Source organism: Rhineura floridana, chromosome 20 (genome assembly GCF_030035675.1).
Source record: "Rhineura floridana isolate rRhiFlo1 chromosome 20, rRhiFlo1.hap2, whole genome shotgun sequence".
NCBI lineage: Eukaryota > Metazoa > Chordata > Lepidosauria > Squamata > Rhineuridae > Rhineura > Rhineura floridana.
Window position 1 is genome coordinate 17,265,211 of NC_084499.1, and position 16,556 is coordinate 17,281,766.

Consider the following 16,556-nt stretch of genomic DNA (forward strand, 5'->3'; position numbering starts at 1 on the left):
TCTCCAGTTTTAATTTGGGAACCAAGTCCCAAACAACTACAACCTTCATCCAATGTTAAGGGTGGGGGGGAAATCACAGTTTTGGGGGCTATTTTCTACCCCAATGAAATTTCCAATGTATGGTGAGCTGAGATCTTGACCCCAGATAACATTTGTGTCTGTTGCGTCAGAAGAAGTGTGCTTGACAATACTCAAGCCCCCAGAGCCAGAAAACACTGATTTAGAGGAGGTAGAAGGATGCTCTTTGTTGACCTGTCCCTCACCATTTTTCAATTGGAAAAAAATGGGGTGTCTTTATTACCCCAATCCATTCACATAGGCTGGGGTAGTCAATACGCTCCAGTGCATTTCTGGGACATTTTATTCCCCAGGTGTTTGTTTTGTTTTGTTTCTAGAAGGAAAATGCTAGGTGGTAACTGGCTGAAATTTGGGAGTGTTGTATGGATGACAATTTGTGACTGTGTCCTGGAAAGACTACCCTGTAGGTCTACTCATGTGTAATTTGCATAGTGAAAACTGCCAGGGGTAGTTTCTTGCCCCACGCAAATGGATGAAGGAGGGTCCCTTGGAATTTCCTAACAGATGATCTTCTGCTTTCACTCTGAACGCCCTTCCGGCCTGGGGAAATCTCTGGTGTCTCTGGCTATCTTGCTGCCTGGATCTTACCTTGTCCCCCCACCCCCATCTCCTCTCTCTATAGGCCGCTGCAGCTCAGCAGATCCCGCTCTCTCTCCACACGTCATTGCAGGCTCAGGCCCAGCTCGGGCTAAGGGGAGGCCTTCCTGTTTCACAGTCCCAGGAGATCTACAGCTCAATCCAGCCTTTCAGGTAAAAGGCTCAATCTCAAGCAAGTCTTCTCTTCTTCTACTTCTTTGTCCCACCCTGGTCATTTAGGGCTGGATCGAGATCTTCCACCAAGTGAATAAACCCAGAGGATGAAATCGGTGACAGGGTGGGTGGGAGCTTCCACTTATTCTTGTTCAGACGGTGCAGACCCCTCAGTTTCACCACAAGCAGGGAAATTGGCAGTGCACTTTCTGAGTAGCTGAAGCAAAATTGAAAATTGTGAGAAATGTGTGAGACTCTGGGCAGATCTATACCAGACATGTAAATCACATCCAGCGCGCATTTAAAGCACATGACTTTCCCCGGAGAATCCTGGGAGCTGTGGTTTCCCCCCTCACAGAGCTACAACTTCCCAGCACCCTTCATAGACTACACTTCCCAGGATTCTTTGGGGGGGAAGTCATGTGCTTTCAATGTGTGTTGGATGTGCTTTAAATGTATAGATCTGTATAGGTTGGTGTAGATCTGCCCAGTATCTGGGGGTTCCCAACATGGGATCCTCAGACCACCATCATTTTCTTTTTTTAAATTAAGTTTCTTTTGTTTTGATTGGGAGGCTGCCAGATATTCCCTGCTTTTTTTGTATCTGGTATTTATTTCGGGCATGGGGTGTTTTTGGTGGTGGCAGAGTGAAGGCTGTCAGTTTTTCTCCTGTGAAATGTGGAGGCCTGGAACAGTTTTTCAGATCCCCAAACCAGCCCTCAGGCCCAAGAAGGTTGGGGAACCCCTAGGCTTAAATGGGTTGTGCCCAACTAAATCCAACTCAGAGTAGACCTATTGAAATTAAAGAACCTAAGTTAGCTACGTCTGTTATATTCAGTGGGTCTACACTGAGAAGGAGTTAACATTGGATGCAGCTCTTTTTATCATTGCAATTAAACGTATTTATTTTTTATTTATAATTGCATTTATATCCTGCCTTTCCTCCAAGAAGCTCAAGGTGGCGTACGTGGTTCTCCCCCTCTCTTCATTTTATCCTCGCAACAGCCCTGTGAGGTAGGTTAGGCTAAGAGACAACGACTGGTCCAGTGTCACCTAGTGAGCTTCATGGCCGAGTGGGAATTTGAACCGTGGTCTCCCAGGTCCCAGTCCAACACTTTTAACCACGTTGCTGCACTGGCTCTGCCTATGGGTACCTAGTTCTCTTTTTGGCACAGGAGTTGTTAAAATATGCTGTGTAGCCTGGAGCGTGGAAGGCAGATTTTAATAATGGAGGCCTTGACTTGTTTGACAACACTCTCCACCTGCTGGATCAGGCCAGCGGCCCACTTAGCCCAGCATCCTGTTCTCACAGTAGCCAACCAGCTGCCCTACTGGGAAGCCCAAAAGCAGGACCTGAGCGCAGGAGCGCTCTCCCCTCCAACAGCTGGTATTTGGGGGCATGCTGCCTTCGCATAAGTGATAAGAATATTCTCCAGGAACAAATGCAGCCAAAACAATACCACCCACAAACGAAAGGGGAAGGTATTGGCCTACTTGAGATAACTCTGGAGTTTGCAGGACTGCAGCAAATCTGGTGGGTCGGGGGAGAGACGTACCCCAAAGCAGCTCAGTGAGGACTCGGTGGCGGCAGAGTGCTGACTGGCCAAGAGGGGTCAGGGGCAAAAGACCCTGACAGCTTGATCTTTGCATTTCTGTTTTCTTCGTCCTTTCAGATCTCAGGTCTACGTGCACCCCAGCCTGTCCCAACCAAACACCGTGGTCCTGACAGGGGGCACTGCCCTGAAGCCTCCTTATTCCGCCTTCGCAGGCATGCAGCCCTTGGAGATGGTGAAGACACAGTCTGGATCCCCTTACCAGCCAGTTAACGGGAGCCAGGCCCTGGTATACGAAGGCCAGATCAGTCAGGCGCCCAGCATGGGAGCCTCGCAGATGATGGACTCGCAGCTTACGCAGGTCAGGGCTCTTGTCGGCAACGCTGCATCCAACTTGATATTTTTAATTAACTGGCCTAGCCCTGTTTTGTTTTACCTGAGCACCCCATTCTTAACCTCTGTGGGTTGTTTGGATGTCATTTTAGCACCAGCGTTTCTAAGCTGTGTTACGGTTACCTCCTCAAACGGGGATCAAAGAGGTCCAGTTGCAATGACAAGCCTGTTTTTATGTACATGGCTCTCTGGAGACTCATTCCTTTGCTTCCAGGGAATAAACCCTGAATAGGATTAGGAGAGTCCTTTTTGAAAGGCTGCCAGGCATCAAACGCTTCAGATAATTTGGTGGAAATATGGTGTGTGGCCTTTATAGCAAAGAGAGGCCTTTCCCTGTCAGCAAAAGAAAGACAGCTAGGAGGAACTGAGAGGCAGGAGGCTTCATCCCTGCTCAATCCTCTCCTCATCAAAAAGCCTAGCTGTCACAAAACATCTTAAATCCCAGCATGCATCCCAGCAGGCTAGAAGGAAGAATTAGCACCTGTGAATTCTCTATATGCTCTCCCCAACCCTTGCGCACAGCCGGGAAAAGGGAAAACCATGATTCGGATTCACTTTCCTGGCTCATCATTACATACAAACCAGGAGTCCCAGTTTCAGCCAGGGATTGCCAATGTGACTCCCACGGGTGCTACGGCGCCCGTGAGGGCTTTTACCTGCTTCCCACGAAGCCTCTCGGCTTCCCTCCCGCTTCCCTTCCGCTCAGTCACGAGGTGGTGAGGGTGGTTTTTGTCCTTTGAAAATGGCATAGAGTAGGAGGAGGAATTTGGGAGAATGACGCTCTTCCTCAATTCCTCTTTCACCTCTGTGTGCTTTTCAAGGCTTAAAATTGATTATTTTTCCTAGATCTTTTGGGAAAGCTCTGTATGCGTGTGTACGCTTTCTCTCTTTATCTTTGTGGGTGGGAGCTGGGGACTGATCCTGGGAGTATGTGAGAAGAGACCATAAGGAGGGGTCCCCACGGCACACACTCGCTTAAAAAAAGAAGAAGGTTGTATAATGGCTATTTCCCCTTCCTCTCCAACACCAAACCCAGTAGAGTCTGGTCCATTGGGGCTCGTAGAGCACTGCCCCGTCAACCTCGGCCTGCCCTCTACCAGCCTGCACTTGCCTGCCTTATTCTTACAACCAGTCCTGCAGGTGACATTGGGCATTGTCATCTTCCTCCTCCTTAGTCTTCGTGTTTCCCTTGTAGAACACGGCAGGGAGGAAGTCGACGGGGGCAAAAACTAGAATTAGTTGGCTCTGTTTATCATTGGCTCTGGCTCCACCTACCATGGGGCTCCCTGCCTTCTGCCCCACCTGTCCCATTGGATACCAGCCACCACTGACCAAACCTGTTTCGGTCCCTGGGGAAGCAGCACGGAGGCCAACTGCTGCTACAAGTAACTGTCTGCCCCGTTAACATGCAGCTGACGATGCCGATGCCAGGGTCCCAGCTTCCGATGCCCCGTTACGGTTCTGGCCAGCAGCCGCTGATACTACCGCAGTCCATCCAGCTCCCCCAAGGCCAGAACCTGTCTGTTGGAGCTCCTCGCAGAATCCTCTCGCCTGGCTCCCAGCTGCCTGTCCTTGCAACGAGCAGGGAGGTAAGAAGCAACAGGGTGTGTATGGGTCAGATGACTGCTTTTATTCTTCTTCTTCTTAACATTCTTTTGCCATTTGTAGCTTTGAGGCTAGACTCCTGTAATGTGCTCTGCGTGGGGCTGCCCTTGATCGCATTCCAGAAGCTTCAGGCAGTCTGTCGCATCCCACGGGTTACAGTTTGGGGAACCTCTGTGGTAAAGTGTGTAAAGTAGTAGGAAATAATAACCCTGCATCTTGTTCCTGTCTTCCTCTAGTCCTCACACGTGGAAATGAAAGGGTTCCACTTTGCAGATGCGAAACAGAATGCGCCCACGGGAGGGTCTGTCCCGTCGCCTCATGCATACAGGTGAAATATAGTTTTGCTTGCTCAGGTTTATTTCTGTTGCAGGGTGTTTGGAAAGCAGGACAGGAAGGTTCCAAAAACGTTTGCATATATAAATGCCTGTGAAATGCAGTAATTTAATTCTAATTTGAAGGTCCATTTTTAAGAAACTTTTTTTATACCTTAAGCGGGCTTGTCTCCAGTGTCAGTGCTACTCAGAGGAGACTCACTGATATTGATAGACATGACTAACTTACATACACCAATTTCTACAGGTCTGCTCGTGAGCAGAACTTAGAGACAACACTTGATTAGTTACATTAATCAATTTAAAACGATGACAACACCACATTTTGATCTCCTTAAGAAGGTGCCTCTGATTTCATCAGTCAGGGGATTTTAAACATTCTTTCTAATATAAAGCGTTTCTACAATCTGTAGAGGGGAAGTGTCACCTTAAAAGAGGCATTCCCTTGTTTTTGCTTATCGAATGGGCGAGCTGTGGGACATGTGGAAGGTCCCAGGTTCGATCGCCGATGGCATCTCCAGATAGAGCACCCTGTGGGAAACCTGTTCCCTGTCCCTTGGAGATAGTTCCTTGGGACAGAGACAGTTGGAGCTTGCTTTTTCAATTCTGTCAAAAGCTGTAGATATTCCTGTCACTATATGATGATGATGATGATATAATAATAATAATAATAATAAAATAATAATAAAATAATACAGTGCCCTTCCTCCCAGAAGGAGCCCAGGGCAGCAAACAAAAACAATAAAAACATCTTTAAAAGGTCTTTAAAAATGAATCTTTAAAACAATATATCTGGTGTGAGGAGCCTCTGGTCCTCAAAATGTTGCTAAGCAAACGCAAATAACTGCAACTCGCATCATCCCTGGCAATTGACTAATCTTCTTGGGGCTGAAGGGAGTTGTAGTCCAGTCACATCTTGAGGGCCAAGGTTCCCCACACCTAGACTATATGAACCATAGCTCATTTGTAGAACATCTGCTTTGCGTGCAGAAGGTCCCAGATTCGATCACCTGGTAGGGCTGAGAGAGACTCCTGCCTGAAACTCCGGAGAGCCGCTGCCTGTCAGTGTAGTTAATACTGACCCAGATGGACCAGTGCTCTGTATAAGGCAACTTCCTGTCTTTCCCTTCTTTCTTACACAGAAGGGAATGTTTCTTCAAAGGTGATGTCTGCCAAAACCTGTACGTGCACCGGGGCAGCACAGGGGAGGGGAAACCTGTGCAGTTGGACTGCAACTCCTATCAGCCCTCAGCCAAGCATGGTCGGTAGTCTGGGATGATGGGAGTTGTAGTCCATCAAAATCTGATGAGGCACAGGTTCCTCCACTCCTGATCTAAGAAGTTTGCTTCAGAACTATTGGGCTGGATCCAGATGGGGCAGATCCACACGTTTAAATCACATGACTTCCCTCAAAGGATTCTGGGAAGCTGTGGTTTTCCCCTCACAGAGCCACAGCTTCCCAGATCCGTTAACAAGCTGCAGTTCCCACGTTTCTTTGGGGGAAGTCATGTGCTTTAAATGTATGATGTGGAACTCGCCTAAGTTAGTTAAATGAGCAAGATAGTCATGACAAGCCCTCAGGTAGCATTCAATGCCCGTCCTACTCAGAGTAGATCCACTGATGTTAATTAGACATGACTAACTTTGGTTCAATGATTTCAGTGGGTCTACTCCTGAGTTAGGGCTTAGGTGAATGCAACCCATTGGTTTCAACCGAGTCCAAATCCAATCAATTGTTTTTCTCCCCTCACAGGCATATTTATGCAGATGTAATTGATTGGTTAATTGTCTAAAACTCAAGTGATTGATTGATTGATTTCTTAAACTGAGTGGCAGCCTTCATTTGATGCTGTCTTGCACATGTACTGTTCCCTTGAACAGTGATTCCAGGTGGTTGAGTGCTGTTCTAGAAATGATTATCAGGACTCAAAAATAAGGCATTGGTTTCTACCTACTTGGTGGACTCCCAAGGTTAGGAGTAGAACACCATTGTTTTTCAGGATCAGTTTTGCAGGCCAAATTTGACAGGTGGGCATGCTAGCCACCTGTCAGTCGCGTGCGGTCATTATGACACCACATGATGGACAAGTGGTTGTCTCGTCCACCTGTCAAAATCCCTCGCAGGGTTCCTAAGCACCTGCTGCCGCTGAGGGAAGCCAGAAAAAAAGCCTGGATTTTAAAAAATGTCTCCTCCTTTCTCTCGCTTCTTACAACAGCAGCGGCGGCCTTTGTTCCCTGCGCTCCTCCTGTCAGCTTGCGATGTTGGGAGGTTGAAAGGGCGTTGCGATCCTCCCCGCGCTTCTCCTTTGCACCTCCGACATTGCGGGTGGGTTGGCGGGGGCGGGGAGGGGGCGCGTTAACGTAAATTTAAGGAAGGGTCTTGACCCTTTGAGGCGCTGGATTTGCGCAGTTGTTCCGGCAGGCGGCATTTGATTTTGGTTTTTGTTTTGTTTTGTGGCGGAACTTTTTTGACGTTTCAGCAGCGAAAGGATCGTTGGTGAGCAATGTGGTGGACATGTCGGGGTTGCCGGAGTGTGGGGAGGTAGGTACAACGGAAGGACTTGTGGTGGTGGGGGGAGACAGCGCCCCTGACTCCCGGCAGACTCTGAATGGTTCGCAAGGAGGATGGCATCGTGGAGTCCCCAGGCCGCACTCTTCATGGCAATGGCTCCCTTTGGGCCCTGCCTGCTGAGCTTGTTCTTGATTTATTTTTATTTTTTTTGAGGTGGTGGTCCCCTTTGCATTGGGTTGCTTTGTCTTAACCTTTTGTGTGTCTCTGTGTGTTTTTTTCCTTCCTCCCCTCCCTCAGGCCTAATTCTGCCAGCCCCAGTGGGAAGCCCTCTGGACCGGCCATCAGTATGAACCCTGTGCAGGGGCATTACATCCAGCAGGTAAAGCCAGCGGTGCAGAAATCAGAAAGACCTGTTCTCAGGTTTGTCAGGATGGCTTGCAGGAGCTCTTCTGAAACAGCTGGGCAGCTGAAGCGCAAGGGGCCCCTTCGTGACGTATTCCTCTTCAAAATGATGGCCACCAAAATGGCCTGGGTCTGGCACCTTGGGATTGGTTTCCTGCTGTCACCTGGCTTCCTGGGCCAAGAGGATTCTGGGAAAGGCCTGTGTTGTTGCCTCGGTTTACCCAACAGCCCAGATGAGGCAGGGAATCAAGACTTCGGTCAACATCCATACCCAGACATTTAAAGTACATGGCTTCCTCCACCCCCCACCCCAACAAAGAATCCGGGGAAATTTAGTTTGTTAAGGGTGCTGGGAGTTGTAGCTTTGTGAGGGGTAAATTACTGTTTCCAGGATTCTTGGGGGGAAGCCGTGGGCTTTTAAATGCATGGTGTGGATGTGACCTTATTCCACAGGGTTCCCACATCAAGCCCTGCAACATCTGAACCTCCTTCTGCTACAGACAGTGATTCTGGGCCCCAAAGGCTAGCAGGTCCCGTACCCCCTCCGCCTCTGAAACGGCCTATTTCATTGGGTAGGTACGCTGCCCCACAGGTGACAAATCCAGGCAGGGCTGGGCGGAGAGAGCAACTCTGAACCCATTCAAACCCTCTTTGGCATGGTGGATTTGGAGGTTTGGATTGCTCTGCCTAAAATCATCTGAATGTATTTTTTGTTATGTGCCTTCAAGTCGATGACGACTTACGGCAACCCTATGATCGATGACCTCCAACAGCATCTGAACGTATAGATAAATGAATAATTCTGTGCGAGCGAGTGAGTGGGCATTTCTGTGCGGGCCACAGAGGAAATAAAGGCTCGCTGTCCCTTTGGCGGAAGGGTTGTCCCCTCTCCCCCCATTAGCTTGCATTTCAGTCCTCAGCACAGAGAAAGGGGTTTCTCTTCTCCTGCAGATAGCGTAGAAAGCCTCTTGGTAGGCAAGTAAAAATTTCAAAATAATAGCAGGCTAGTAACGTTTGTGGGTTTCTTTGCAAGGTTCACTTAATCTGCATAACCGTGGATTCTGTTCACCGGCGTTTTACCCATTGAAACCAACAGGTCTAAGTTAGCCGTGCTGATTAATTTCTCTAGTGGGTCTATTCTGATTAGGAGTAGGGTTGCATACAACCCTTCATTCTGGGTGAAAGCTTGGTTTCAGGGCTTCAGAGGTCTCAACGCAGAGTGTGCATCCTGGCGATTGTAGATCAGGGATGATCTCTAGAATGCACAATTCCTGGTTCTGCGTTTAATAGTCTCTCTCTCTCTTTCTAACTTGTATATACCCAACAGGCAAAACAGCGAGTGGATGAAAGCAAAGGCAGCCTTGGTGCCGTGAAATTGCAGGAGCCCCCCTCTGCCAGTCAGATGAAGCCGACGCGCACAGGAGCAATCAAGCCTCAGGCGGTCAAGGTGGAAGAGAGCAAGGCCTAAGCAACTGTGCCCCCACCACCACCACTGCCAGTCCCCCTCCCTGGATGCCTGTCAGCTTGTTCTACTTGTCACACAGAGAGAGAGAGAGAAGGCTCTGCAAATCACTCCACATTTTCCACCCCTGGTGACCGGCTGCGCTGAGACTTCCTTTTTCCCCTTGCATTGGCTTTTCTGCAACTCGCCTGTCAGCCACCCAAAGCGACGGTCGTCCGAGTCCCCCTCCCAGCAAAGCGATTCTTGAGCAGTGGATTGTGATGTTGCTTTCAAACGACGACCACAGCAACAAAAGGCAAACATCCCAGGCACTGCCACTGCCCCCTTCCCAAAATGACTTACTGAGTGGTTCTGGTTATTTTTGTTTGACTTATTCCCACTTGCAAACAGCGGCCTCTGCTTTTTTGGGGTGAAGCCCTCCCCTCCCCTCCTCCTCTTCATGTCTCAGCTGAGTGGTAACAGGAAGCCAGGAGTACTCCGGAAACTGCTTCTGCTTCTCTTTTTTTTAAAATAACACAACAGTCTGCCAAGGTTTTTAAGAAAATGGGATGCTGTCTGTTTTGTTCTATAGACAAACTTTTCTCTGTTATCTCTCCTTTCCCTCTCCTCCTTCCTCTACTCCTCTTTGCTTTCTGGAAAAGAATCCCCCTCCCGTCAAAATCATGTGCTTGAATGGATTTCTCCCCCTTTTACTTGGGCAGAGCGAGGGGATGGAATGAAGATCCCGTGCGATGCGTTGAACTTTCGACACTCCCTTGATGTGAAGCTGTGAAGGCGCTTAGGGTTGCATCCAACATTAGCCCTACTCAGAGTTGACCCATTGAAAATAATGGACATGACACTTGTGGGTCCATTAAGTTCATTGGATCCACTTTAAGCAGAATTTAGTTGGCTGGAACCCCTTAGTCCTTGGCTGCTTAGATTCCTTGCAAGTAAATCCAGGATAGGTAAAGGCCTTCGGCAGCTTAGGATAAGTGTTCCCCCTGCTGTCTTCATGAAATTATAGAAGCAGAGCTTGTTTTAGAAGTTAAAAAGTAAAAGATGTGTAAGAAAGGCATTTATAGTAGGACCAACACCATGAATCCCAAAGCCCTCTTCTGCTCAGAGCTATATAGTTCTGGCCTGTCTCTCCCCCCCCCCCGCATGGCTAAAAGGAAAAGAAATCAGTGTCGCTTTCATTTTAAGAAAGGCTTCCAAGTTTCTTCCATGAGATTCCCCCCTACCCCCCAATCTGGTCATCAGTTTAGAGATTGGGGGTGTTTTATTTATGGTTTTTAAAAAATATATCTGGAAACAATTGGATCTGTGGTGGGAGGGGATTCTCAGGATTTTACACAAAAGTTCAGGAAGCCTCTTGCCTTGCATGAAACAGAGTTGCTTAGCAGTGGGTTTATGTGGACTACTTTTGGCAGTTGAGATGTGTGCTTGCTCTTGTTTTTTCTATCCCATCTTGACGGATCTTTAGTTTTTGTTTCTTCCTCTCTCTCTCTCTCTTTTTTTTGGGGGGGGGGGCTGTGCTCTGAGCTTCCTCCCACTTATTGCACTTCCTGTTTTCTTCCTCCGTGTAGCAATTGCTACTGAAGCAAATCAGTAGAACCCTCTTCTTGCACAACAAATGGCAGCAGATGAAAGACTTTATTCCTTAAGAAAGCAAGAAATGACTGTACAGGAGAGCTTTATTTTATCCTCTTCCTGTCTCCTTCCTTTTTCTCTTCTATATGTACACACACACATACACACACATTCCTTTCCAAATAATTATTTCTAGAGCAGTTAATTGACTCTAGTCGCTACCAAAACACAGCCTCTCCATAACGTTGCGCTCTTGCGGAGCTGCTGTGCTCTCCAAAGGCAAGACTCTAGCGCAGCCTTTCCCAACCAGTGTGCCTCCAGATGTTGTTGGACCACAACTCCCATCTTTCCTGACCATTGGCAATGCTGGCTGAGGCTGATAGGAGTTGTGGTCCAACAACATCTGGAGGCACACTGGTTGGGAAAGGCTGCTCTAGCAAGTTTGGTTTTCCCGTCCAGCTTGGGAGTTGTAAAAGGTGCTAGGGGTCCACAAGTGGACCCAATCACCTCCACGTTGTCTTCTGTTTACATTTGTTTCGTGAAAAAATGTGGGAGCAGAGAAGGGGAGCTCACTTTTCTCTTGTAGACGGTAACTTAGAAATGGTCCTAGCTGCCTTTTCTTGTAGGGGTTCAAGCCAGTTTTTTTGCTGGTGGTTCCAAAGATAATGTTTTGAACAAAGAATGTATATTAAGAAGTGTGGTGGGGTGGTAAGGATCTGCAAGATTTGGCTCAGAAGAAGAAAATGCCCTCCTGGAATTCCTTTATTTTTTAAAAAAGATGCATTTTGCATTTCTTAAGCTAGGTAAAAATTGTAACATTCCTATCACCGCTTGAGTCCTTTCTTCTAAGTTTCTTTTAACTTAGCCATAACTATGTTCCCTCTTTACCATTTTGTGTGTGTCTAGATCCCTTCGTGGAAAGTCATGGAAGGGGTTTGAGATAGATAGTGCTTTTAAGTAAATTAATAAATTTGCCATTGTCGGGGGATGGGGTGTTATTCCTTGCGTTTCTAAGTTTGATGGCAGGCCTGTCCCTCTCCCAAGCATCTTAAGAGTGATTTTGAGATTTGGGGCCCACCTACACTATGCATTTAGAGCAGCATCATACAATTTTCAACAGTCATGGCGTCTTTCCCCAAAGACTCCCGGGAACTAGTTTGTTGAGGGCGTTGACAGTTGTTAGGAGATCCCTATTTCCCTCAAAATACTGCCATTCCCAGAGTGGTCGGTCCCTCTTCCCAGGGAACTCTGAGAATTGTTGCTCTGTGAGGGGAATATGGGTCTCCTGACAACTCTCGGTGCCCTTAACAAACTACAGTTCCCAGGAGTCTTCGGGGAAAGCCAGTGAAAAGTGCTTTAAATGTCTAGTGCAGATGGGGCCATAATAATATTGGAATTGGAGACGTTCTTTTCCCCTTCCATCTTGCATATGGTGGTATCTCTGTCCCCCTTGCTTTTCAAAGGCTTTCGCATTAGTTTTTCCGGAGTCCGCTTCCTCTGCGCTCTTCTGTTCACTCTGAAATGTGAGTGATAAGACACAAACCTTGTTCTTTCTTTTGTATATGACTTTCAAATGGCCCTTTTGCAAATTGCAGGGCAGGGGTGGGCGGTATGCAATCCTAGGGTTTATTGCTAGATGCAAAATATCACAGAAACTCCTGGTATAAATTTAATCAGATATACAGTGCTTACTATTGAGCAGGTGGGTGGAGGAAGTCGCCCTCTTTTAACCCATTTCGCCCAAACCTCCCTGCCCCTCCCCCCCACAAAATAAAACACTAGAATTTATTTATACGTATTTGATGTTGTAGGTCTAGGTGGAAAACAAAAGAGTAAATGTCTCACTGCTCTATTTATATGTTATGTCTGAATTTATTCTGTGATGGAGAGGCCAAGAAACAACCCGCCTTTTTTCATTGCCTCTTTTGTCTTGTTTTTAATTTGCGTCACTGCTAGTTTGCAGTTCACAGGACTCACTCGTGTGTTTTTTTAACATGGAAAGCTGTCCCCTAACGCAGTCTCTTTTCCAAGGTGCAATGTCCCCCGTCTTTCACGCTCCTCGCGGCTTTCTTCTGCTTTTAAAAGAAGGATGTACAACATGCTTTTGCAGTACTTATTGGGGATCTTTAAAAACGTTGAAATCCTTTGATTTTTTTCAGTGCAGAAGTATGACATTCTTCGAGCAGGGGTGGGCGGAGATCATAACAAATTTGAAAAGCGGTGGGAGATGCATAAAGCTTCCCTGCTGGAAATGTGGGTTCCCTCCTTTCGTTGCTGTGCAGCTGCTGTGGTTCTTAGTCAGTTCTGATGATACCTTGGCAGCTGACCCAAGAAAGAAAAGAGATGTAACATTGGAGCCGTGAACTTAACACAAAAATTGCAGGCTCCTCTTCCACAAGCTGGGAGATTCTGTGGCTCTTCCACGGACGAGGAGGCGGGAACTTGTCTCAGTCTGCCCTATCACTGGAACCGACTTTGTGTTTGTTGTCTGCTTTCGCTCAGAAACGGGATTGCCTTTGCGTCGGAGGCTGATCCAATGTTTTAAGCCCAACAGCTACGGATGCTCTGCTGCGGTTTCAAACCTGCTGACTTAGCTGCAGGCCGCATGTAAATAGCATTTGATCCGGCACCATGAGAAAAACAGCTTCCGTTGTGTTCAGCAATTGGTTCCCCTCCCCCTGAAAACCCTTCTTAGCTTGCTTCCTGCTGAGGTTTCGTGGCCAGGTGGTGTTGAGCAGAGAGGCTACCGCATATGCTTCCAAAATTAAAGGTGAAGCAGCATGGGTGCAGGTGAAGCAGTCCTTGCGTTGAATCATCTGTGACTCCTCCCTCTGCCATGTGCTGAAAGCAGATGTGCAGTTTTCCTATACCCTCTGCATTTAATTCATGTTCATGACCCTGCTGATGCTTTGTGTTGAAGAAGACCTCCCCCCGAAAGAGTGCTCCAAACTGTGATGTCACCCCTCTTTTTTTCTTTTGGCTCAACTTATTTTAAGAGAATAGATTTGCAGTTCAGGAATATATTTGCAGTTCAGCTATTGGCCTCCTTTGTAAGCAAACAGGCAGCTGCACCCTGCTTGCAGCAAGGACTCCATATTGTCCTGTCCTATTTGAGGGGTGTGTGTGTGTGTGAGGGAGTTGCCTCTGATTTTATGCAAAGTTTTTAACTTCATTGCAGGGTGCGGGTGGAAAAACATTCTGAAGCTGTGGAGCTGCTAGGTGGCCCAGATACCTTTTTGGGTTACCATATGCCAGTACTCAAGTGTGCCTCATGCTTCTACAAGATGTGACCATTCTAAGCGGTTAGGTGGGAATCGCAATCGCAATGTGGCGCTTGCTTTGGCATGTCAAGGCATTCTTAGTAGTAAGCCCACCCCTCTCGTCCTGTATAAATTGCATTTGTTGTTTCTAAAAGAGGATATTGTATGCCCTTTCAACCTCGCAACCTGTACAGTAAACCCTTTTCTTTTTTGGAGGGCCTTTCTTCCTGTTTGTCTTTCCATGTAGACCAGATATTTGAAAGGGCAAACGACAAATATGTTTTAACATGACATGTTTTTTAAAAAATCTTTGTGGGATAACTTTTAAACATGGACATCTCTGATCGCAGAATCGCCAGGCTGGTGACAGCAACGCAGACTCTCTCTCGCTGTTCTCGATTTTCAGTTCCTATGGTTTCTCCTTTCAAATATGTGATTGTATTAGCTCTTTCCATATGAAAGAATTCTCCTTATTTAAATAAAAAAATTAAAAAGCATGGTACGCTTGTCAGAATTGGCATATGCTCATGGTTAATGGGTGGTTCAGTCCACAAGAGCCCTGCTGGCTCAGGCCAAAGGCAGATGTGATATGGCATCCTTTCCTGCGGTGGCCAGCTAGATGCCTCTGGAGACCCTCACAAGCAGGGGGTGAAGCCCTCTACAGCCCTCTATTCTAGTTTGCTTGCAAGCATCTTATATTTGGAGGTACATTACCCCTGTACATTGAGGCTCTGTCTAGCTTTCGTGGCTGAAGATGGCTACTACCCTTCCAGAGTTCCCGGCCATGTGGAAGGACATGCACATAGACCAAGATTTTTTTTAATATAAAACCTTATTAAATTTATGTAAGAATAGTAAGAAGAACCCTGCTGAATCAGGCCAGTGGCCTATCCGGTTCAGCATCCTGTTCTCACAGTGGCCAACCAGATGCCCCAATGGGAATCCTGCAAGCTGGACCTGAGTGCAATGGCACTCTCCTGTGGTTTCCGGCAGCTGGTATTCGGAAGCATACTGCCTCCACAATATGAAGGAGCTCAGGGCAACAAACATACGAATGAAGCAGTTTAACAAGAAAAGGAAAAGCATTCTGGAAACAGTGAAAAACATTCCCCAGTGATCTTTGGGTTGCCTGGAACAGTCTCCTTCAGCCATCAAACGTCTGGAATGTTTTCAAATTCTGGAAGGCAATAGTGATGGGGACAGACACACCTCACAGGGAAGGGTATTTTGCACACACACACCACCTTGATTAATTTCTATTCCATTTGTGCCCACAAGAGGTAATGATGGCCAGTTTGGATGGCTTTAAAGGATGAGATGGATTCATGGAGGATAAGCAACTAGCTATGATGGCAATGTTCTCCCTCTGTTGTTGGGAGGCAGTATGCCTCTTGCAATACCAGTCACTGAGAAGAGCAAATGGAGTGCTCTTGCGCGCTTCCCATTAGGGCATCAGGTTGGCCGCTGAGAACAGGAAGCTGGACTACATGGCCCATTGGCTGGAACCAGCTGGGTTCCCATGTTCTACCTCCTTTGTTGGAGACGGCATGGCCTGTGAATGCCAGTTGCTGAAGATCACAAGTGGGTGCAATGCTCTTGCGCTCAGTTGCTGCTGGAAGGGTTCCTGTAGGCATCTGGTTGACCACTGTGAGAACAGGATGCTGGACTAGATGAGCCTTTGGTATGATCCGGCTTCAGGGCTCTCCTTATTTCTTACATATTTTTCTAAACTTTTTTACACAGACCTGGATTTGTTACCTGCCTTGTGGAGTTCATTGCGATTACATAATGTGAACTTGTAGGAAAGACACAATCATTTCAAAGAACAATGTCTAGGAAATGCGTAAAGGTGAAGCATGCTCTTGAGGGTGACGCCCAAACAATGCAGTGTTTGTATCAGGACACACCGAGGTGTCTGCCATTGCATCTTAAGGTTTATTTTTTCCCCTCCAGTCCTTTCTCAAAGGGATGTTTCTCTCCTTTGTCCCTATTTCATCCTCGAAACAGCCCTGTTGAAGTAGGTTAAGCCGAGTGACGGCAATTGGCCCTGCTCTCTAGTGCGCACCATGGCTGTGTGTGGATGGGACCCCAAGTCTCCCCAGTCCAGCGCACTCTGTGACATCTCAGTGGGCTCAAAGATACTTTTCCTCATTCTTGGGAAGCTGCCTTGTACTGACTCGGGCCAGTGGGGCCATTCTGCTCAGTGTTGTCTACATTTGACTGGAGCTTCAGACAAATGTGTTCTGGATCCTGATAGGATGCAGTTTATCAAATATTTACTATGATGAAAAAATGGATTGATCTTTTTAAATAGCAAAATGTTTTGGCTTCCATGTATATACAATATTACACACATTTTATTATTACATTTGTGTCCCATCTGGTTCTCCGTCTCTTTTTTATCCTCACAACAATCCTGTGAGGTAGGTTCGGCTGAGAGATTGTGACTGGCCCAAGGTCACCCAGTGAGTTTCATGTAGAGAGAGAGAGAGAGAGTGTGTGTGTGTGTGTACATGTACACACACACGGCTTAAGTCTTAGAGGCTTGAGAGAAATATTTACTTATAAAAAGTATTTCTATAGTCCATATAAAATAGTGGTTTACAATGAACTGGCAATGCCACCCCATATATACGG

At 47.1% G+C, this 16,556-nt stretch overlaps 1 protein-coding gene across 6 annotated transcripts in view; it reads left to right on the forward strand.

The window, feature by feature from the left end:
• Positions 1-10,323, forward strand: part of PRRC2B (proline rich coiled-coil 2B) — an 88,221-nt gene extending 77,898 nt beyond the window's left edge. For 2 of the 6 annotated variants that reach the window (XM_061604405.1, XM_061604407.1), the window contains 6 exons: positions 701-828; positions 2,502-2,742; positions 4,187-4,378; positions 4,616-4,707; positions 7,521-7,602; positions 8,953-10,323. In XM_061604405.1, coding sequence (XP_061460389.1) covers positions 701-828; positions 2,502-2,742; positions 4,187-4,378; positions 4,616-4,707; positions 7,521-7,602; positions 8,953-9,093 — 876 coding nt within the window. In that variant the 3' untranslated portion in view covers positions 9,094-10,323. Of the gene's footprint in view, positions 1-700; positions 829-2,501; positions 2,743-4,186; positions 4,379-4,615; positions 4,708-7,191; positions 7,254-7,520; positions 7,603-8,952 lie in introns of all 6 variants that reach the window. The other 4 variants (XM_061604406.1, XM_061604409.1, XM_061604410.1 and 1 more) reach the window with 3 other exon arrangements.
• The last annotated feature ends 6,233 nt before the right edge of the window (positions 10,324-16,556 follow it).